This window comes from Platichthys flesus, chromosome 24 (assembly GCF_949316205.1).
Source record: "Platichthys flesus chromosome 24, fPlaFle2.1, whole genome shotgun sequence".
Taxonomy (NCBI): domain Eukaryota; kingdom Metazoa; phylum Chordata; class Actinopteri; order Pleuronectiformes; family Pleuronectidae; genus Platichthys; species Platichthys flesus.
The window spans coordinates 8,336,286-8,360,274 of record NC_084968.1 but is presented as its reverse complement, the minus strand read 5'-3'; the positions used below and the strand labels follow the sequence as shown (position 1 = coordinate 8,360,274).

Here is a 23,989-nt window from a genome sequence, read left to right as displayed (position 1 = left end):
TTCATCAAAGAAAAAAAAAAAAGGTCTGATCATACAATACAAATAAATAATAAAACAATACAAATAACTTCCCGTCATGACAGGATATTTGTATTAGTTAAATATGAGTCGTTTACGTTGGTCAAATTCTGCGTGAAATCAAATCAAATAAATAATGCTTAAATAAGTAAATTTCATGTTTATTGTGATAATGTGAACTCAGTTTACTTTTAGCATTATTCAGCCACTTGTGATCATTTTATCAGCGGGGGCTCGAACAAAAGCACAACCTTAAGTCGTGTGATTAGTTAAAACCTCTTTTTACTTTCTATTTCATGTCATAATGGCTGCCGTGAAAAAGGTCAATAGCAACGTTAAATAAAAAAATATAACAATATAAAATAAAAGGTCACTTAGAACTTACCAAGTTCTAAGTGACCAAGTGAATATAAAAGGTAAGAGAGGGTATTAAACCATATTTCAATGTAGTGAAAGGTGGCAAAATTCTGTTCTAATCATTATCTAAATATTATTTCTGAATTAGATCAGTTGATATTTACAGCCTTTATTGTACAGTGCATTTCAAGTTTGTGACAGCAGATGGCAGCAAAACACCACGTTTCCTGGCTCGTGCTGTAAACAATGTGCTGCATGTGTAGTTCAGTGGAAACTGTTAATTCAGTAAAAACTTTGTATTTTATCAGAGCTCCATTAAGATGCTTTTAAAGTCTTCATATTGATCAGTTTTCCTCTTCCTGAATCATGTGGAGTGGACGTCAAAACTTTATTGAAAACAACATCACTGGACACACATGTATGGTTAAATAAAATTGTTTATTTAACTGTTAATCGTTAAAAATAAAATAAAATGTTACAAAAATTCTTCTTAGGTCAAATCATTGTACAAAGCATGGCTCCAATTCAATCTTGTCTTGACATAGAAAAATACAAAAGGCACTGTGCATTCGAGTCTGGTGCATATAGAAAACATTTGAAACCAAGAAATAGTCCAACTACTCAGGTTTAGAACAATGTTAATAATAAAGACCCTCCAACTAAAAACAAAACAGCCGGCCCTGTCTATTTCTAAATGAAGCTTATAAATGTCCAAGTCGTCGCGGTGCAGACTTGCTGCTAATAGAAGTTACTTTAAGAAGCGAGACGGGAGTCTGGTGATTTCGATAAAAGATACAAATGGAAGGATGTAACTGTAAGGAGTGTGAAATGACAAATAAACAGAAACACAGTGTAAAGACATGAAAAGAAAACAGTTTATGTGCAGGTGATGGAGTGTGTGCAGGAGTGCATTTGAGGAGAAAGGGACACGTCTCATTCCGCTACCGGATAAGAAATCAATTCAACATATTTACCGATCACGTTATAACCCCGGGAAACCCACACTGGTTCTTTTGGACTTCCTCTTTTCAGTTTGACAAAAGTGTGAGACCAAAAACAACTTTGCTTGTTATTCGCAGAGGTCATTTGAAACCACGGGCTGACAAGATTCGAAGTTTTGGCCTTTGTCGCCATAACGTTCCAGAGAAGACCAAAGAAATAACCAATGTGGGTGTCCCTGCTTCTTATTCCCACAGATCCCTGGAATCCATTTTTAAAATAAAAAATTAAAATAAATCTTGTAATCTGCTGTGTGGTAAAGTGACGTTTCGTGATACATTCTCTTCTGACCCGACTCCTCGCCCCGGAGTGCACAGCCCCAAAACATCACAGCAATCTACCGTCGGACATTTTTTTTGTACCTTTATGGTGCCGTGTACTGTGCAAATTCTAGTTTCATTCAAAAGCTTTTCATACCGAGAAAACGGCCACATGGCTATTAAGGACACCTGTCGTTCATTTTACAATCTCTTTGGCACCCACTTCCTGTACAGCTCGCGGTGAGGAGCAGCTCGCATTGAGGAGCAGCTCATAAGCGAAGACACCTCCCAGTTGGAAGGAGTCAAACTGTGCGTGATGGCTCCTCTTGGCGTCCGGTCAATGTCCATTGAGGCTTTTGCTATAATCAAAGGAAACCATGCTCGTCGAGTCCTTTTGGAGTAACTGGATTCCACTTTGCGGTTGTCTTAGTGGTGGAGTAGCCTGCGAGACAAAAGACCAAAGAATCAAACAGTGAACAAAAGAGCTAAAGGTACAGTACTAACACCTTGCTGTAGGGTACCTGATTCTGATCGGAGTCTGGAGGGCACTGGTGATTGAACATCTGGCAACGCCAGCCCCCTCCCCTCGGCATCACTCTCCCCCGATGACGCAGGCTCCTCTGCTTTTGTGTACGCGGCCGGCTTCTTGTGGTATTTGGCCCGGTAAGTGTCTGTCATGCAGTTATCAACAGAGAAGTAAGTAGTGGGAAGAACCCGTTCTGACAGAGTGGGGGAGCGCGTACCATCAGCGTGCCTGGGCTTGGGACTGGGCAGCCTCTCGTCGCTCTCGCTGGCTGACAGGTCGTTCCGGTCCTGGTCCGACGACCCCGACTTGGAGCTGGCGCCGGATGAAAGCCTGTGCTCGGCCGGTGTCTCGATCCAGCGACGGAGGAGGGTGTGCGAGAGCGGGGACGAGCCGTTTCTGGGTTCGTTGCGGGCGCTCGACCACGTGGGCACCTCCAGTGGGTGGGAGTGGCCGGCAGATGGGTCAGTGTGACTGTTGCCAAAGGTCTTGAGGGGCAAGGGAGGGGGAGGGTTGTGCATGTAAAGGTCGGCGGCAGTGCCCGTCTCGTCCTGTTCAGAGAAAGGTCCGGTGAGGTCATCGGAGCTGTTCCACTCGGAGCTGCTGGTCTTGGCTAAGTAAGGGAGCACGGGACTCGCGGGGCTGCCGTCGACATTTTCCTCGTGTTCGCTGTCCAGGTCGAGATTCTTTTCCAAGATCCCGGGGGTGTAGCGGAAGGCCCCTCTTCTGTCACGGAGCAAAAAACATAACCGTCAACTGTTTGCCTTGCACTTATGCCACATCAGAGGAGGAATTGTACTTAAAGCCAAGTTTTACCTTTGTATGAGCTGAGCAGTGAGGATGTGTGCATCTTGTAGATCTGGAAAGGAAGGACAGACACCTTGTGAGCATTTTGTATCCCTAATGTGTAAACCCATGATCACCACAGCCAGATGTTGGGGGAAAAAAATTGAGCTAGGTAACATCTGTCATGGGTTTATATTTAAACATGGCTAGGATATTTTTTTTTTCTTTTCCTCCTCTGTGCCTCTCCAGCAAAGACATGTTATCTAACAGGGTCATGGTGAGGCCCTTTGCCTGGTGCGGGGAGAGGAAATTTCAAAGCAGCCAGTCTGGCACTGGGCCCTGAGGCCCCCCGTGAACCACTCCGACTGTCTGATCCAAACACACAACGTGGCCCCTCGAAGGGGAATTCGGGTTCATATCCAGGCCCTGTTAGCTTTGGGCTAATGAAACAATAAGGACCCTGCGTGACCTCCATAAGCTGGGACATGCACACACCCCTAAAAACCCAGTGAGATTCTATTAACCTATTAAGTCCAGTCGAGCCTTGATGCAATGCCCGTGAAATTAGGCTGTGGATAATAGGCGATCTCTCCCATTAGATCAACACAAACACATGTGTTAAAAAACAGGTGCCGGGGACGGGGGCGGGTGTGGAGCTTAGCCAAGTTAGCGGGGCCGGGTGTGATTTACAAGGCCCGAGACAGACAACAGCTGACTAACAGGACGAGGGAGAGAGTGACTGGTTGAGGACCATCTGTGATGTGTCAGCATACACTTGTCGTCGTCCCCCCCCCCCCCCCCGCTCTCTCAAAGCATTAGTGGCTAAATCCTTTGTGCTGGCATGCAATTACACAGAGGTCAGACTCCAGACTCCAGATCCCCTCCACAACACTATTGCAATTTTAAGCCGCTCAGTCCATGCGGCGATTCACAATTTGATGCCGCTGATTTGCGATGTTGGCAGGCAACTGTAACAATATCGTGTGGGAAAAGAAAATAGGATGCGACCGGCGGCGCGTTGTCCCCCTCGACTTCGTTGTGCGTCAGATAAAACTTGAAGGAGACAAAAGCTGGATATCGAAGAGGCTGTAGGAATCATAGAAAATGTTCTCAGAGACAAACTTCTAAATAATCACTCTAACTCTGAGTATTCTTCAGATTCAGGGTTTGGCTGAGATCCAGAAAACATTGATGGGAATTCTTTCCTGTGAGTGCCAGAAATCCTCCCCCCCCAAAAAAAAGCATGTACTCAAGGTGTTCTGCTGTTTACACGGCCTCCTGCACTTGTCTGGGAAACCGTCCATGTACTGCAATTCCATGGATTACGCTGTGATTCAGCAGGATTCGGTGTACTCTCTAAACTGCAGCAAGTGGTGCACAGTAAAATGTCCCTTCCTTTCCCATGCCGACAGGAAAGCATCGCATTGTTAAGTAGGACTGAGGAAGGTGAAGTTGTTTCTCATGAAGGTTCCTCCTCGCTTTCCGAAACGTGCGAACAATCAGCGGCTGATTTATGAAGTAGTAGGATTCTCCGCTGATGCAGATCGCTCAAAGACCCGTCCCTGACCTCTTTCCAGCATGAAGGATTAGTCTGAGAAAGTTCAGGAGAGACACCTGTTTGTGGGCCCGTGTTACCCGCCGCAAAGTTATCCAGTTATCACTTCCCTCCGCTTCTTGAACTGTCAAAATGAGACACTCCCAGAGGAAACGGAACCTGTTCCCTTCACACAGACCATGAAAGCAAACCCTTAACTAGGTTTTGGGAGAAATTGTACATGCAAAAATGTTCTGACAGCCCTTTGAAGTTTTGTTGATGTGACACCAACAACAACAAAAAAACTCCACACACTTCAGTTGCTGTCAAGTTCAGATTTGTACTTCTCTGCGTTCTGCTGTCTGGGGGTTTTAAAATGTGTGAACATCAAGCAGACCCGCTTGCATGTTGAGCTTTTCATCAGGAGCCGAACTCCTGGGTGCTTCCTGAATGTGGAGAGGGAATACGTTTCAAACTATTTTATCAAACTTATTTGACGTTTTCTTCGACTTTGGTCCTTGTCCCATCCACTGACATGGAGGAGGCAGGGTTTAGGACCTACAACACTTTGGCTCTGCTTTCGGGGAACAGTCATGATGACCAAATTATAAACAGTGCAAAAAGAGCCTTAATAGCTCCTCTAGTGTGTTTCTATCGATCTGCAGGAGCCACCAGAGCCAATCGAGGGGGGACATTGATATTAAGGTGGGTTGACGGGTCTGGAATTCTCTTCCCATCTCCCGACAGCTGTGACCTTTCACAACCACGACACGTTCTACTACCATCTCCACTTGGTCCGATGTAAATCAGTGAGATCCATCCACAACGAGATCCAAAGGTCACCACTGAGCTGATCAAAAACAAGACCCCACGACCTTAACTTAACATCAGATCCATTCTTCGATGCAACAAACCATCACGAGGGTAAACGCCTGCGGCCAAAATGTCAACTGTGCTCATCACCACTCCCCTCCTACATGAGCGTTTTTAAAAAAAGGATTTTGGACTTTAATGGACTCCTGGAATTTGCTCAGGCCTCTGCTGAAGCCTCATGCCAGACAGTCACGGCTGAACTTGGGCCAAATTGACTTTGGACACTGCAGCTTGTCGATATAATTTGCAGACAGCGGGGGCGTAAATATCCAGCACTGATTTCTAAAATAGCCACCGGAGAATAGACCTCAAAAGGCCCACTGAGATATTTTTAGCCAGGTTTTGGGTTAAACTACTAACAAGTGAGCATTTCAAAGCGATGCACAGGAGCACGAGACACAGCTGTGGATACTTTAAATGAGCTTTCAGATATTTTGCAAGTCAAAGAGGAGGCAAATGATGGGGCCGGGTTTAGTGTGTGTTCATTTCCAGAGTTAGTGAATGAGACGAGACATAAATGTGATTTGTTCAACATACATCTGTCAAGAAAATGTAGATGTATAAATCAAATATTCACAGAAATCCATCACGTTAAGAAAGCAGTGATAATAACAAAGTGGAAAGGAAGGAGAAGGAGGAGGAGACTTTGAGACCTCGAAATAACTGCAGTGCAACAAAATGGGATTTCATTTGCTTCGTGTTGGAACACCACATTCTGACAGTCGCAGTGCTGGAGGTTTCTGGCCGACTGGGCACAGCTGGGTTGCACTCCTACAGGCTCACTCACACCCCCACTCCCTCCTCTTATTCAGGATTAACTCAGTATTCCCACTGTAGGAATTTGTGGGGTCATTTTCTAGACATTTGTTGATTTGTAAGTTCATTTCCTCACTTTTTCCTCTGTGCTGACAATGTGGTTGGCAAGCAAGCATGTCCTAGATGAAGGAGGGTGTCTAGGCGACAAACCACCTCGTGCTATTCATGTCATCTAATCTCCCTCCTTCCTAAAAATAACACCTTCAAAACACGACTAATATTTGAGGCTCATCGTTGAGTTTCTTTTCTATGGTATTCCAACCGCAAGTGGATATTATTCACTGCAGCTTATGTCCTTCAAGTTCCTTTTCCCAATTTTCCCTTTGTGATGTATAAGGAAGAAAGAAAACCTAATACAAAATATTAAAAGTTGTTCATGCGTTAAAATATAGTTGGAGTTTAGCCTTTTGTTTCCGTAATAGAAAAAATTTAGCAATTCAAAGCCTGTTCATGACTTCAGATGACTTCAGGCCCAGTGTACTTTTTATCTGCGTGCTGCATACGAGGACGATGCTCGGGGGGAAAAAAGGTCAAGGGCAGTCAGTGAGGACCCACAGCACACTTATTTCCATGCCGTATCCCTTCAATCAGACTGTGACCTTAACAGAACTGATGGAACAATAAATCAAGGAAATTGCTGAGTACTATCTTAATGTTTCAGATCCTTACAACACACGGAAGTCGGCCAGATGAAAATTCTTTAATGTCAGGGCCAAAGCCTTTGTGATGGAATGATACTTTACTTTTGTGACCCGTTCAGACTGGATGTGGGAAGTAATGGTTCACTCTCCGACATGTTCGTACTTATTTATGATTAGTTATTTTTAGGCCTTAAATTGCGGGCTTTAAATTCTCCCTGTCTGCCGGGGGGAACCCACATGCAAATAAATATTAGCACACAGTGTGTGTGTGTGTGTGTGCGTGTGTGTGTGTGTGTGTCTGCAGAGATAAAGGACAGGTCAAAGTGAGACTGATTTACTCACCAGTGGAAAATGTGGAGTGCAGAATGTCATCGCTGCTTCTGTGAGGGAAGTGATCCCTAAAACAAAAAACAAATTGAATTATTCACGCAATGTAAACAAGATATGCTGGAGCTTTAACTTTTGTTTTTCCAACCACTTAGCAGGACTGAGTTGGACCCCTGCTCTGAGCAAAAAGGGGGAAATAAACCCTTGTGAGATCAGCCTAAATATACATTCATGCGATGAATGATTTCTAATGGTGTAACTTGATGCCAATTCCTGTAACGTTAGTTCTTAAATGTGAAAACAAGACGTCTCACTGTCAAAACAACTCGTGTGAATTTTGTTTTCGTCCCTTGTTATGCTTGATTACTGTCTGGCACCTGCTCTTTCCTCTTTAAGTGCAAAGCCGTGTATCTCCTGTAAAATATATATCACGATGTTGTACTAAACTAAACTTAATGGAAACCGGTGCAAAAGATGCTCTGTATATACACAACCAGATGAAAATAGCAAATGTTGCACAGTGTCAGCGAATCCAGGTCTGAGCCCAGTCGACATCGTAACCATATGTTAAAAGAATTAATAATTAAAACAACACTTGACTGATATACTATCGGGAGACCGGCTTGAATAATGCACCAGCAGTTGAGGAAGTTTGCTATCTGCTGGCTCCGGGCACAGGAGTTGTCAGCTGGTTGGGATCATTATTTCCAAACAAGACCCTGCAATACAAAGCCGACAAATGACAGCCCGGCATAATAAGATTGGCGTATCTGCCTTGTGTGCATTTATGTCAAATGGGGCCCGGCTATTCTTAGCACAGTTTGTTTGTAGTGTTTAATTATTTAGAGATGGCAGCACTTTTGAGACTGGAAGAGGGAAATGAGCGGGCCGCAGGATGACAAAGCATCACACAGCAGAAACTGTTTTTCTATTTCGGTTTCCCTCTTTGCAGTTGTGGGATTTTGAGTCCTCGGATGCAACAGTGCATTTCACCTCGTCAGATGCAGCTCGGGTATAGGCCGCAGGTCCATGGAAGAGAAGTTGTCCACCACAGGTGAGTCGAGGTTCGCTGAGCCGTTGCTTAGTCTGTCACTGCTCTCGTATCCCGACTCTGTTCGCTGGATCTTCCAGTTGTCACCCCGCACTTTCAAAGCTGCCGAGCCCTTCGACCTGTCCTTGTCGCTGTAGGTGCCCCGGCTGTCCGAGTCCAGCGAGCTCCGGCTGCCACCGGTTTCGTGCCTCTGCTCATCCTCATAGATGGTCATCAGGCTCTTGGGTTGGCGTTCCTCCCGGCCTCCCCATGTGAAGTCTCGGTCTCGCTCGCGGTCTCGTGTAGGCGACTGACTGCTGGGTCTTCTCCGTGGGCTGTGCTGCCGTCGCTCTTGAATCGGCGAGTTTCCATCACCGGCGCCACTCAACACACTGTCCACATTTAGCGCCTCCCGCATGGGTTTCCACGGGCGGCTGGCCCTGCTGCGACCGCTCGCTCCACTTCCAGGACGCTCTCTGGACTCTTGGCTGCTGTCTGTGTCATATCCGTTGGAGACCTGGTCAATCCGCCGGCTATGATGGCCACCGCCGACACTGGGCACACTGGGAAGCACTTGGACTCTGGAGTGTGAGCGAGAGGGCTCGTGCGGGGATCGTCCACCCAGTTGGGGCGTCCGCTCAGTCCGTGTGGGACCTTTTCCCTGGCTGCTGTACAGGCGAGTCTCCACGTGCTGTTTGAAGCCGTTCTCTGGAGGGGAGACGGAGCGGGAGTAGGTCCTGTCCTGATCTGAGGTCAAGTCAGACAAAGTTTAATGAAAGGGTTGAACAATGAGAAAATTTAATGGCAAAGGATATACTATAACGATACTTCAAGTCACAGATAGAAGAATCTTTTCAAAAACATTCATCCAATTAACCAACATAATAATAAATAACCAGTTATACTTCATCAGAAATGTTCACCCACATGGGCCGAGGTGTCTTATCAAGTACACAAAGACTTATGCATCAAATTTAAAAACAAGTAAAATAACCGATTACCCCATACACAAACAATTTTGCACGTTCTTCCCTGCATGTTACCTGACCTTTCTGTCTCTCCTGACGCACATGATGCAAAAGGACAGCATCATTAATAACGTGGCCGAGAAGCAAAAATTGCCTTTCGCTGAAAGTCAAAATGCTACGACACCGAGACACAAAGCTGTCGTAAAAGAAGAGAGCATGTCGGGTGGAGCGCGAGGGCACAACAACAACAGGGTGACAGGGGACGTCTGCACATGACAGGGAGGTGTAAGTTACGACCGATGTGTGCCGTGCAGACAGAGGCTAGACAGCTTGTATCGAGGACACCATGCAGAAGGGTTGCACTGTGGTGTTTTATGTATGCGTGTGTGTGTGTTTGTGTATATCTATGTGCATGCATGGATTAGTTTCCCTGCTGGACACGTCTGAACATGATAGTGAGGGTATGGTGTTTCCATTCCAAGGACTGTGCGAGCGACTCTCAAAGTACATCCTTCCTGAAACCTGGTTCACTTGAACAGCAATAGGTGCTCTCACAATATATATTTAATAATCCAGCACAGAGAACACAAGTGAAAAACCATGTCAAGATAATCAAAATGTTTTTTAAAAGGTGGGAAAATAGACTTATAAGTAGATTTCCGTGCATGTTAGCAAATCTTAAAGTCAAGGCATCATTTAATGTACGGGGTTCACCACTTCATCGTTATAGTCTTTAGCTGACACAGCTTCAGTCAGAGGCCGTGTCCTTTGTCCCGGACTCATCGTCTAATTCACCACGAAAAGCAATTTAAGGTAACGTGTTTTCAGGTGAAAACAAAAAAGAAAATTTAGTACTACACTAAACTGTCAGTGCTTTGGACTTTATCCCAAACGTCCCTGTTGCTTGGGATTCTGCTGACTGTGTGCCAGACTTAAATCACAACCAACATCCCTGTCTGTGTTTTTGCTTGTGTGTAAGACACCAGCGTGTTTTCTGCCAGCTCTGTGTCGTCCGCTCAACACGAGGCTGTGGATCATGTTTTTTTTGGGAAGAATGGTATCAGGTCTGAATCGATCCAGTCAAGGATCATTTCGAAATTCCTGGGGCTGTCCCATAGTCCATTAAGGGTAAAAAAGTTGCTTCGGCTATTATTTTAGAAGTCCTTTTCAGAAAAGTGCTGTCCTGGACACGATCCGTGCTGTGGTCGTTTACATAAACTGCGGTGTCACCTCCCGTGTCGCCATTCATCACTGCAGTGACGCTCGTCCTCCCTTAGTCTCCCTGCATTCAATCATAATGTGCTGTGAGCGCGGTGCTAACCCGGGCTAATGCTGTTGACATGGCGGATTTGGGAGCGTGTAAGAATTGTGTCCCATAATCCCCCACACTGATACTTAATTGAAAGTACTGATGTATTAAAGAGCTGACCAATCAGCCCCCTGATTAGAGCAGACACACAAACTGAAGAAAAACAGTGGCACAAATAAGTTTTTGGAGATAAATGCATCCTTTGATTAAATCGAACAGTGTTTATCACTTCTTGGTTTGACCTGTTTAGTTTATTGTGTGTATTTGCTGTACATGGTCATGCACTGCACAGCGAGGGGAACCAATGGCTCTGAATATGAGCGAGTGGGATCAAGGCAGGCTCCCACAGACGTCAGCACTTAATCCCCTTTCTGACACATCGCTCCCGAACCGAGGGTTACGTAAGGGATGGGGAAGCGGAGGGGCTAGCCTTTTGTATCACACACACTCGAGGCTCTCGTGCGTTTGTGTTGCAGTGTGTTAGTCTGCTCTTATCAAGGCACATGTTGCACGGTGCATCTGCAACCTACGTACCTCTGTAGCGCGTCTCCACCCTCCGCTGACCGCTCCTTTCAGGCTCTCGTCTGGATGGATGCATCCCCCGCACCTCTCCTGCTCTCTGGGCGACTTCCCGAGAAAGGTCCCTGATGCGGCTCTTGGGATCAGTGGTGCCAATGTTCTCTACAAAATAAACAAACGTCAGATTTTTACCATCAGGAATCTGGCACAATTCCTCTCATAGGGGATGAGAGGAATGCAGCCAGTATGTAATTAATGCAACTTCTGCTGAGTCAGTCGGGGATTTCCACCACTGCATACACCAATGAAAGTATTTTTATTTCAGCAAGCATATAGATTTGTATTGTCACTGCATCCCTTTCACTGTCTTCCACCTCTTAGCCCCCCCCCCCCCCCCCCCCCCCCCGAGGCACTGAGCACTTGCTGAGTGTGTAGACGGAGGCTAACTTTACAACACATCATTGTGCTGATGTATACAGAAGTACATTCTGTGCTCCGTGAAGGGAAAGGCAAAAGGGTGGAAACGTGGCCGTGCGGCGAGTTCTTCTCCTCCGTCTCTGGCAGACATTCACTTTGAAACGCGATGATTAGTCACGGCCCTGGAAAACATGATCATGCTGTGGTTCTGTTGGCTGTCTGAAATGTCAACACAAACAACTGTGGGCAGAGGCTGATGTGTTTAGAAGAAAAACAACAGTTCTTCTTAAAGACTTTTTTTTACCTCAATATTCACTCCAGCACTAAAATAGGGAATATTCGACTAATTACAAAAGGATGAATCAGGACTTCATAATTTCACTTTCAACTTGACTTGCGATAGATGCCGATCTGAGAGAAAAGATACACAAAGACTACACGGACAAAGGCGTCAGCTTGGAAAGACAATGAACCGTTTTGCCGATAAAGGCAGACACAGGTATCGATGTGCTTTCCAAAGCAGAATTAATATGTCATGTTTTGCCTCCTGTATGTTCTACCCAGTCGCCACCCCTGGCCTGAATGTGCTGGAAATGTTCCAGTTGCTGTGAACGCATCTGACCCGGCCAATCTCCTGCTGTTATCCAAATGTAAAAGACAAACCCGGGTCATGTCTGAAAACAGCTCAAGTGAAGGGAAACAATGACAAAGACCTGCACAGCTTTATGCAGACAATGGAACTTTGCAATAATATCAAAGGAGATTCAATTTCACCCGCTTTGTTATACTTTCTAGAGCCACTTCCTCATCTCAACAAAATCTCTGCTCCTCAATTTACACTCTTCCTCTACTTGGGCTTAAACATGTGGTGAGCTGGCAGCTCTTTGTGAACTCTCTCTTCAGCAAGGGTCGCTAATCCCCTCTGTGTTACTAGCATAGCTAGATTTAGTTTGACAGCAAAGACATTTAATCATCTCTTCCTCTGTCTTCCTCTGGTCGCTGTACCAGATCTGTGCTTGTCACCACTCTCTGTGGACAGCCATATTTATAAATGAAGCCGTCTTTCAAGGCCAAAACTACAACCAGTACAAACGGTGACGTATCTCTCTGTTGTTTTTATTTATCACTGCAAGACACTCCACTTGCATGAGGAAATACTGGGTTTTATTTAGGCTGATACTGGTAATGTTGGAACAATTTCCTTACTTATCCTGCAGTGGAAAACAAAACCTTGAGCACAACAGAGTTTTCCAGTCCTAAGCACTCAATTAAACGAAATGATAAAATGGAAAAGTTGATGTGTGTTCCTCCACATGTTGGGTTTTAAATCTCTCTACCACTTTCATGGTTTCCACCATTCCTCCCTTACCTGCTGCACGTCCTCCGCTGGTCTGAGCGCTGCCCTTGCTGAAGGTCGAAGGGGTTTTCTGTTTGAAAGAGCCTAGGCCCAGCAGAGCGTTCAGGTTCTCCCTGGTGAGGTCCAGTTTCTTGGGGACTGACACTGGAGAATCAAAGCCTGTGAGAGAAAACAAAAAAAATATATATAGTATTTTTTATCAACCTTACAAAAAAAATATACAGACATGAGACCAAGAAACAGAAATTACTCAAATCCACATAGAGGTTTTCTTGTTTTTTTTGCAGGATCATCTAGTTTGGTCCGACGCCCTGTCAGCACTGATGGGCAGTGAGCGGCTGCCACAGCTGGAACCTGGGGCTCGGCCAGCATGGGGAGTTGAAGGAGGATCTTTAAAGGGGATAAAAACCTCCCCGACCAAACAAATCCAGGGATATATAGTCCAACCAGAGGAGATGTTGTCATCAACAAATTTTCATTACTGCCCTGGGAACGCAACAAATATGATTTGGGATTATACACGTCCTGTAACGGGTTGTTTTTGTTTCTCTAGATTGCGTTTCTATTTGAAAATGACTTGTAAATGAAGGGGAATTTTAATTATAAGTTAATTACATGTTTGCTAAGGGAGTTCTGCCCAAATTGACCAACAGCATTTTAATTCTAGTGAGTTTTACATTTATTTATTTTTTACATTCGGTCTTAATAAAACAGTCCGGCTGGTATTCCCTCCATGTCCTGCACAGGTTTTTAGATCCATAAAAGACAAAACAAAGAGGCAGCTCCACTCCTCGGCATCATATTAATGGGTGTTTTATGATGTAAAATTATCATTAAATAGGTCCCTCCGGGGGGGATTATTGTTTCACAAATGCAACAAAACAACCCATAAAGCTCAACAGCACTAATAAGGCTGATAAATGCATCTCAAAGGAATTTGATGTTATTTCCAGTAAGACACTAAATCAACTCTCCATCTTACCCACTGTAGTAAGGCTGTTTAGCTAAGAGAACTTCTTCAGGTGCACAGTGAATATTATTCATGAAGAGGATTTCTACCGAGAGCAAATACAGAACAAATGCAGATTCTGTCAAGACCCTGATGGTTTGTTATATCACACCTTGTCCTTGTGACGGGCTGCTGTTTTGTCTGGTGACCTCATCCGCGGTGATAGCACTGCCGTCAGGGTTGGCGTAAAAGAGGAGGAGAGGCTGGAAGTGGCCTTTGATACATTTGGTGACAACATCTTTCCACTTGGTGCCGATCTACACCGAGCAAAACAAAGAAAAGATTGATCAATGCACGTGTAGAAATGTAGAAAAGAGCTTCTGCAACTTAATGAGGAATAATAAAACATAGTGGACGAGAACATCTGCCGTCTATATTGTTTTTGGAGGATTAGTAAATTTGATATTCAAATGTTAAACAACAAATTTAGGAAATGGGAAACATTTCAGCTTGTTTCACTGTTCTTGTCCCATTTGAGTTGGAAAAGCAGATGGTTTGTACCGATGAAATGCGAATGCACTTTCTTTCTTTCCTGTGACTCCATCTGTTTTCATTTCATAAAAAGGTATCAAAAAAAGCTTTGTTGAACAACTGATATGAGGGAACGACTTCTTCAAAAAACCAGGTCTACTGACATCACTAAACCAATTTAATCAAACTACTTATATAAAATCCACTGGCAACTTTGAAACAAATCTTTGCTTTGTATATGAATACAGCAAATCGAGGTCAAACTGCATGATCACAATTAGCCACGTTGTGCGAGGTGTGCGTCTCGCCACAAAGGCACCACAGAGGCAAGCTGCAGGCTAACAGATGCTCGCGTGCTCCTTAATTAAGCAAATGACGGGGGGGGGGGGGGGGGGTTCGTGGGAGGAGGAGAGATAGTAGTCTAGTAGATGAAGTGAAGAAGAAATAATACCGAGCCAAAAAAACAAAATGAAAAGGAAAGATAGAAGTGACAGAGCTGCGGAGATGGATTACAAAATATAGAAAATGGATTGTAGTTGAAGGAATATACATGAAAACAATCTTCAGTATATGCCGCATGTCTTCTTCAAGCAAATTCATTAAAAAAAACAAATAGATTTGAGTGATCTATTCTATTAGTATGTACTGTCAGTAGTTAACCTGGGGGCTCAAATCAATAACTGTACTGTGGGCAAATGAGGATGTACTGATCGCCTTGCGCCTGAATTTTTTCTTTTACATGGACTTAATGTACAGCTATGACACAAGCTTCAATCTATCCAACTTAATTCAAAAGCACAAAGACCTGAGGCATTCGCTGAATCGCTGGTCTCTCTCCGTCTGGAGTTCTCCTCAAAGACAAATCAGAAAAAGCACCTACATCTGCACAACGGAGTTAAATCTGTGAATATTTTTAGTAATTAACTTTCTCTGTGTCTTTGAGTATTGTTAAAATCGCCTCATGAATAAAATATAATATTATTAATACTGTTATTATTAAACTGCTTTGATGTTGTCTTTACCTAACAATGATGCATTGATTCAGAAGAGCAAACACTTATAAATCTGTGTCAGAGGTGTTCGGCTATTTAAAAGGAAACAACACCAGTCAGCCACTCAGACTCGAGAAGACTCAGTGGCCATGATATAGATATAATTTATATAAACCTCCCCATTGCAAATGTTTTGCCATTGTTTTTACTGAATAACGTTTATCCTTTGGAAATGCAGAGATTAGGTAACACTACAGTCTCCATTTTGCAGCTGGGATTCGGGGAGTTACAGAAATGCTGGCAAGTTTCGATCCAGGTATGGACTTGGCAGGCGCTGAGCACTGTGTGGCTCCTTCATCTCAGTCGGTGGCGGCGGGGAGCAGGGGGGCTGGGGGGGGTTGCACACGCAGCACAAGTGGCTGATGGATTGACACGGAGCCAGCCAGCCGCTGCACCACAGTCCCCCGGAAAATTGTTTGAACGCGAGACAAAGGGTTTGCGCGCATGGTGCACCATCACAGAAATGAGCCCATTGTTGAAGAATGGATTCGCAAACTATATACCTGTACGTACACACACACACACACACACACACGTACACAAAACCACTAACCTGCAAAAACACCTTCACAAATAAATCCCTTTCTCATGCACACACAGCACCTACAGTATACCCTACATCTCAGCAGTCTCACTGACCCTTTAACTTTAACCCAGTGAGAAGACGGATCTTTACTGGTTTAGCTACACTTCACTGCTGCAGTACTTGGTGATGTCAGGGTTGGGAAAATGCATTGGAAATCTTGGTGGGGGGTTGGGGGGTAAGCTGACTGTTCAGTGCCATAAAGGCTGATCAACCCACAGGATTGTCAAGGGCAATGTATGTGGTCCTCTTTGGGAGATAAAGGGAAGTGGTGATAGAGGGAAGTGACAGAATCACACTAATTTCTGTTCCGAGTCCTGATTTACAAACTCACGATAGAATGTTTTTATGAAAACAGATGTCCACGGTGTCTGCAAACAATTAGTCTGATGCCCAATCTGTGAAAATTGTAGAAATATATGGAAATATATATCTAAACTTGCTGTGACATGATGTAATTTCAGGTAAAGACTGATGGCTAACTATGCTATTTTGGTTTCACCCTATCTTTATATTCCTGTATAAGAACATTCAAATATCTGTATTCTTTTGTTGGAATAGTTCTTAATAATATTTTTTAACATTTTCACAAATTAATTTCCCAACGCACACTGAGATATTCTCAGATGAATTGTACTGTGAGTATTGCTTTGATCAACAGTCCAAAATCAAAGGATAATCAATTTACAAATGCAATTATTTGGCATTTCTCAATAAATGACTGACACAATTATTTGTTTCATTACAATAGTTATTGGTTCACTAATCTGTCTATAAACTGATTAAACTGAACAATAACTCTGAACATTTTCAATTTTCTGACCTCTTTCACGGTTGCATCGTCAAAGAAGACCCATTTGGCGGATTTGGTGTGGAAGGTGAAGGCACAGTAGTGGCGGCTGGAATAGCAGATCATCGCCACGAGCAGCAGCTCTCCCTTTTTGGCATGCTCATCCGTTACCCTGTAGAAGAGCTGCTCCCATACACACACACACACACACACACACACACACACACACACAGAAACACATAAATACATACTTATCAGCATCCACGCTGCAGTAAGTGGGCAGGCAAGTGAGTGATGTTGATAGCTGGGGGAGGATCAGTTACTCCATCGGTTAATAGATTGAGGTCTGAGGGAATGAACTGACAATCAGCATGAATAAGGGCTGGTTTAAATCAGTATTGTCATAGCAACTCTTAAAAGCGAGACTTATACAACAGAGTTCAAAAGTTGTCTTGGTAATGACCTAAATTGTAATACACAGGGATGATTTCTAATTTTAATTATTACATCATTTCAGAGGGAAATAAACAAATGTGTAAAGCATTTAGCAGATATATGGTGAAAGTGTGAGTGTTTCTATCACTTGATTCTCCCTCACACATTTCCTGCACGGGCAGTTCTCCGTTTCCCCCCCTTTGTCAAACAAAAGATTTCAAAGCAGATGAAGGGGATGGAGGGCTCCCTTTAATAAAGAAAAAAAGTCACATGAAACGCTCCCATAATGAATCAAGGCCTTTGTGCCACACTAGAAAGGGGGATGGTGGTGGTGGTGGTGGTGGTTGTGGGGGTCATCTGACTACTTCTTCTGATGGCTTGGCTTTGGAAAGACACAGGAGGGAGCTGTCAAATAAACTGTTTGAATCCTTCAATAGTGACGTTATGCAACATGTGGAGCAAATGAGCATGCCCTGATCTGAACGACACCAATTGATTGTTTGTGTTTGTTTTCACAACGGACTGATGGGAAGTCATGTGGGAAGAGGAGAACACATGGTCACATGTTTGCATACTTCACTCTACGTGTGGGATCTACAGGCACCTCAAGATTTGATTCCTTTTCATTGGGGAACGTTTCGATGATAAAACGATTATCGATACACCAAAGATTCGGAACATGATTTATTTTTTTGTGACTTCACTAGCCTCATGATTCGTGCTTTAAAAAAGTATTTTAGACTCTAGTCTGTGTGTCTCTCCTGCTATTTAGTTTTTATCAATGCCACTACAGATGTTCCGGTCACTTTAACCCTGATGTCCTGGCTCTGCACATCTCGTGCTGTGTGCAGCAGATGAACTACACGCGCACATGTTTTAATACTCAGACAGGAGACTCTGACACTGTAAAAGACGACAAGACCTCAAATGTGCATCCGTCCTGATCCGGAAGCAGCGATTATAATTGTGCAGCGGCGGGACATCGCTAAAAAAATGAACATAGCAGCAAACAGGAATGGATTATGTTCCGTCTCAGCATCGGTGCAGTCGTCCACATCCGCAGCCCGATGCATCAAAAAATGAATTTCCCCACCTCTACCTCACACCAACAATGAGTGAAAATGAGCAGTGCAACAACAGCAGACTGGAAAACGTTCCTTTCCCTCCCTGTCCCACTGACATCTCTTCTGCCCACATGTTCCTTCAGGCAGGCATTCACAAACATGCCCAGGAAAACACAGAGACAAGGGGAGGGGCTTTTTTGGACCAGCTGACCAAGGCCAGCAGGGGCTTTTCGATCAGTGGTGTGGGCCAACTGGGCATGGGCCGCTGACTGCTTATGCAACAGGCCCGACTTACAGAGAATTAATCCCCACTTTATTTCCCACATATGTTCGATTGCACCAAAAACAAACCGACCCTAAAACCCACAGAAAAAGCACAAAATGGTAGCTGTGTGAATGGCTTAATTCCAACAAGAGCAGCTGAACCATGTCTGGAGGGTGTTATTTGATGATATGTTAATTACTTCATCTGAAAAGATCTAAAATCCAACCACCTATTATTTGTGGGGAAACATCCTCTCACTCACAGGAATGTTCATACTGATATTACAGAACCTTACAGAACACAAAATATAAAAAAGGGAGTATACGAAAAAGGTAAAAAGAAAACTCATCAGTAAATGATTTATGAATCCTACTCACTGCAGAGAGACTGAGATGAGGTCCGAGGGAGCGGATAACATCCTCTGTGAGGTCTGACTGGTCAGAGTCCCACACGAAGCCAATGGTCACTATTTCTGGGGAGTTCATGAGGACCCGTCTGATCTTAATCCTCTGACCACAGTTGCTCTAGAATAAAACAAGACAAAAAGAGTACGTTTAAGTAAATAATCAGTCAAAAGGAATATCGAAAAATGTAAAATTTGAGATTCTGATGACAACCTAAAATCGCTCATCTAATTTAACAGCCATTCAACCGCCATTAAAGGCTTTTAGAGCACAACTTACAGGACAGTTACGAAGGTCCCCTATCGTACTCGCTGCTTGTAACAGATCCCCGAAGGACTCGTCTCTGCGCTGAAGCGTCTGTTGACTGAGGAGATGCAGAGTGATTGATGTTTGTTGGGAGAAAGGAAAGAAAACGCTGTGTGTATGTACAGAAATATGCAGGAAGTGAAATGCAAAAACAGAGTGGAGTGAAAAAGGAAAGAAAAGTTTCACGTTGCCTTTGCCTTACCAGAGTGCGGTGGTGGAGACATAATGCACCAGCTCAGTAAACGGCAGCGGGTCGGATGACGCCCCACAGCTACGGCACACAGACTGCAAGGGGGAGAGAGGCAGAGAGGCAGAGTGGGTGGGGGGGGAGACAAGAAAGAGACACAAAAAAAGATAAATTGGTGTGAGTTCAGCAGCCACTGCCAAGGACTTCGCCAAGTCAGCATGTCATCAGAAATTGTTACGCTCCTACAAAAGTCTTTTAGTTGTATAAATTATGACAAGAGATTAAGACATGCCGGTTTTGCTGCTTTTCCTTCTGCAATAAACTGTGGGTTTATGATTGGCATTATCAGGCATTCAATTTAATTTCTGAAGTTACAAATCTCCTCACTGACACATGCAATCCTCATTTAGGCCTTTTATATTTGCTGGTGCTGGGAGCCCTGAAGTAACGACGGAGCAGAATCCACTGAGGGATTTAGTGCACAGGCACAGTGTCTGCTTGATTCAGAGATAGAGCCGGGTTGGGACGCTGACAGAGTAGGCGATGGGCATCACAGCCACAGGGCAGGGTAGTGTCTGTGTTGTGCAGGAATTTATGTGTACACCATCTGTGATTTATCTGGTAGTGCTGCTGCTGTAGCACAGTGGGATCTGACCAGAAACACCCTCCTTATTCCACCGGGGCAACCCAGTATCAAAACATGACGGATTGGATTTCTACTGTCTCAGACAGTGATTCATGTACCTGTCTCTGTGTGTGTGTGTGTGTGTGTGTGTGTGTGTGTGTGTGTGTGTGTGTGTGTGTGTGTGTGTGTGTTTGTAACACTGGCTGATGTGTTTTCAGCGTTTGCAATACTGTAGGGGCTGTGCAAAAATGGCAATTCAAACACTGTATGAGCAAAAACATCGACAACAAAAAGACAATGACATCAAAATCATAATAAACATTGCTCCCTTACATTTAAATAAAATACATCAGGCTTAATTAACACATTCCTGACATCATTTTTTACAGAATGATGCAGCAGAAAAAAACATTACTATGTGGAGTTAAATAATATAAAATAATTGACGAATGCTGTCGCTTCACTGACCTGCTCATAAAGTGACATAGCAAACTTCTGATGCGTGATGCAAGACTTTGAAGTGCAGGCATCTGTCTCCTCAGGCACAATGTGCAGGTGGATCCTCTCCAGTATGTTTTCCTAAGACAGAACAGGGGATCTATCAGGTATGAGGCAAATATTTCCAACTCCTTTCTCGGAAAGGAAAAGCTCTTTGCAATTACCACAGGCTGTTTATTTATGTTCTTTGACTCCAATACACACATTACCCAGAGCTAGACTGCAGCGCAATGGGACACAGCAATTTGAGGGTCTTTCCGTAAAAAAGCTAACATTGCAAGGAAACACATTTAAAGAGCAACACCATTCGAGCTCCCTCTTGTTTCTATGGAGCACTGGTGAGTTTATAAAATATTAAGGGCTGCGAGGTAGGCCTGCAAAAGGTTACAGGCACAACTTCACAGTCTGTTAATATGGCACCGGCCAACTCCTCATATAAATTCTACCCCGGCGTGCTGCAGACAGTGCGTCACATGGCAAACACTCCAGGCAAAGATCTTTGCCGGATTAAGAAATAAGATTGTCGGGAAAAGATAACAACTCTGACAAGTTAGCTCAGTGAAAAGTTTACTGGTGATGTTTTGCAGACAGAAAACACATACATAAGTTTTCTTTACATTTAACGGGTAGGTTTTTGGCTATTCTCCTCTTTGGAGGGAGTTGATGCTCACACTTGTTACCCAGTGTTCACATCATGGTTCACATTCAGTACAGTGCATTCCACTTCTGCTCCAGAGAAATAAGCCGCTCGCCTTTGTTTATCCATTGCTGTGTAATTGAACTTCCTAAGAGAATAAACAGTGGCTGTGGGATAAAATCAGGATACATCTGTGCTCGCTGGGTCTACTGTCATTAAGCAGAAGTTATCAACGTAATTAAGCCTGATGGACAAAAGGAGACATGGATGGAGAATAAAGCTGCAGCGTCTGTTTTGTGTTTGTTGGTTGGACTCAAAATAAAACGGAAAAAAAAGAAAGGTAAATTAAACTGCAGAACAATGCTTTGTTTTGCCAGAAAAACTAGAACCGATATGTAAAAATGATGAAGGAAGCATGAAATCAACTTGTAAATAAGCACAGAAATGATGCGACGTAATATAGTGCCAAAAAAGAAAGAGGGGAGATTCAAACACAGCTTCTTTGGCCCTTATATAACCTGTCATGATAATATTTAGAGGCAATGTGGCAGGGGTTGATGGGAGGGGAAGGGAGAGACAGAAGCTCTTTCAGTGACCTCGCCAAACAGTTTGTTGCAGCGCATTCCCCCGAAACTGTGTGGCAGCGTACCGCATAAACATACACACATCCCTTCTCCATACACTCATCTCCCTCCCCCCCCAGGAGGAGCCGGGTTGCCACAGGAACTTACAAAGCACTCTGCGGCATCATCCATGAAGCCCAGCTGGAAGCGATGCTCGTCCTTAAAGGTCTCTGCCAAGGCGTGACGCAGGTTGTCAGAGGGCAGGGCTCGCTCCCGGCTGTGCTGGAACTGGGAGAAAATCCCCTGAAGAAGAGAAGCAAGGACTTGTTTGCACGTGGACTGTGGGACATTGTGTTTGTTGAAAGCATTTGTGTCACAATCGCCACTGAGTACACAATGGTCTCAATAAGTGACTAAACAAGTTGCAGAATCTACAAGACGAACAGAACACACAGTTTCTTCCCAGTGTTGTCTCCCATCAAACATTCTGACTTCCCCCTACCTTTAATGCACAAAAGATGCAGGAGTCTCCTAAACAGAAGTGTCCAGGAAGCTGCCTCAAACTGCGTCTGAAGATGTCCAGCTGCCAAAGTACCTATACAAAAGGAAGGAGGAGGGCGTCAGGAGTTTTGTAACTAAAATATTTTGATAAATACTCTTGTATTGGAGAGTTTCTTACAAATACTAAAGGCATCAAAACATGAGGAACTCCAAGGCTCATCTTTTTAAACATGTTGCCCTTTAAACAAATAACAAAGAGGAGTACAGACGCGTCTTTGAAGCAAACGGATAGGGCGGTATTTCTTATGTAAGGCATTTGGACATTGGGGAAACATCTACAAGGTCACGAGAACGAGCACCGGGCGACAGCAGCAACTTGCTCACAGAAACAAAGCCCGAAGGGGACGATCATCTTCACCCAGCTCTTCGTCGGTTGTGTCACCCACTGAGTCAGAGTCTCATAGAGTGACTTCACTGTGTGGCTGACTGCAGGCAGCAACTAACTCACCAGCCAGTATCCCACTAGTCAAAAGAAACCTTCAAGTGCATCAATAAACTGCCGGGAAGCTCTGACAGATTTAGACAGTGACTAAGCTCAGAGCGGTCTCTGAATAAGTGATGGTGTAATATTAGAGGGTGGAACATGCACCGCTCCTAAAGGAAGGGAGCAACAAGTTAATAAATGCAAGCTTACGAGCGGTAAAATAAGCTTGGAGCCACTTTTAATTAAAAACAATTAAATATGATACTATCTGCAATCATTCCTATTTTGAGCAGCTATAAATATTTTAAGCAAAGAAATTTGTACAAGATTATATTCAAAATTATACATTAAATCATTACTGTTTCATGAAGAGAGGGCTATATAACAGATTGTGACCTCACTTTCTTTGTGTTTTTGCATTGAGTTAAAGATTTTATTGATCCACTGATTCTTTATAAACTTTACACAACCAAGCCCCTATGCATATAAATGATTAACTTACTTCCTGTGAGTTTGCGTGACTATTATTATACAATAATAATGGTCTGCTGGAGTCTAATTGGTGGTATTGAATTTCAGTCTTTTTCCCTTTGTAACTTTGTTAGGAAAAATACTTAACAAACCATGCTTATTATCTTTTAATAAAATGAACAATACTAAGTAATTGGCAGAGCACACATACCTGCACAGCGCTGTTGAGGAAGCAGCTGTTCTGGCCCGGCTCGTTCAGCAGTCCTTTGGTCGGGGCCAGAGACAGCATGCTCCCCGGCTGGTAAGATTTCCCCAGATTGCCCCCCGGCTTCCTGAAGAACTTGACCCATGCCATTGGATAGCGGGGTCTGCCTTCAGACAGGTGGGATGGTCGGATGACAGGGCAGGTCGGGGCTGGGATCAGATCCCTTGTGCCCTCCTGAGGAAGTGAGTCCCCAACAGTCTGGGGCTACGTTATTCCACAAGCTGTGACAGCTGTCCTGCTACACATGGGCCTCTAGTCCATTGCTGCGGCTCATGTAGAAGATGCGAAGGTTGTTCCTTTTCAAAAAATTTAAAATAAAAGTCCAAAAAAGTAAAATTACAGTCCAAGTCTTTGTTTTGGGAAACCTCTGATGATCGGTGGTCTGATTCTTTCGATGAGATGTGTATTGACCATGCAGGAACACACCCCGGTCATTCTGTTGTCTTGATGGCTTTGCACTGAGGTTTCTAACAGCTTCACTAGAGATGGTGAAAACTGTATCCAAATGTTGGTCCTGGTGCTACTGAAGATGATCAGCTGCAGTCAGTCGACACTTTAAGAGGTTCCCCCATGGTGAAGCTTTATCCAGGCTGGGCTGTGCTACAGAAACAAAGAAATTCGATTAAATAAAAGTTTAACATTACT

At 44.0% G+C, this 23,989-nt stretch overlaps 1 protein-coding gene across 2 annotated transcripts in view; it reads right to left on the bottom strand.

The window, feature by feature from the left end:
- Nucleotides 1-794: 794 nt before the first annotated feature.
- Nucleotides 795-23,989, bottom strand: part of LOC133949815 (inactive ubiquitin carboxyl-terminal hydrolase 53-like) — a 31,542-nt gene continuing 8,347 nt past the window's right edge. Inside the window, exons 2-17 of one of the 2 annotated variants that reach the window (XM_062383813.1) lie at nt 23,291-23,944; nt 22,126-22,218; nt 21,792-21,926; nt 20,394-20,504; nt 19,316-19,398; nt 19,087-19,171; nt 18,781-18,927; nt 16,673-16,822; nt 13,856-14,000; nt 12,747-12,893; nt 10,976-11,122; nt 8,128-8,911; nt 7,150-7,205; nt 2,974-3,016; nt 2,156-2,883; nt 795-2,076 (exon numbers count right to left, since the gene is read on the bottom strand). In XM_062383813.1, the coding sequence (XP_062239797.1) occupies nt 2,000-2,076; nt 2,156-2,883; nt 2,974-3,016; nt 7,150-7,205; nt 8,128-8,911; nt 10,976-11,122; nt 12,747-12,893; nt 13,856-14,000; nt 16,673-16,822; nt 18,781-18,927; nt 19,087-19,171; nt 19,316-19,398; nt 20,394-20,504; nt 21,792-21,926; nt 22,126-22,218; nt 23,291-23,434 (3,075 nt within the window). In that variant the 5' untranslated portion in view covers nt 23,435-23,944 and the 3' untranslated portion in view covers nt 795-1,999. The remainder of the gene's footprint in view (nt 2,077-2,155; nt 2,884-2,973; nt 3,017-7,149; nt 7,206-8,127; nt 8,912-10,975; nt 11,123-12,746; nt 12,894-13,855; nt 14,001-16,672; nt 16,823-18,780; nt 18,928-19,086; nt 19,172-19,315; nt 19,399-20,393; nt 20,505-21,791; nt 21,927-22,125; nt 22,219-23,290; nt 23,945-23,989) is intronic. The other variant, XM_062383814.1, reaches the window with a different exon arrangement.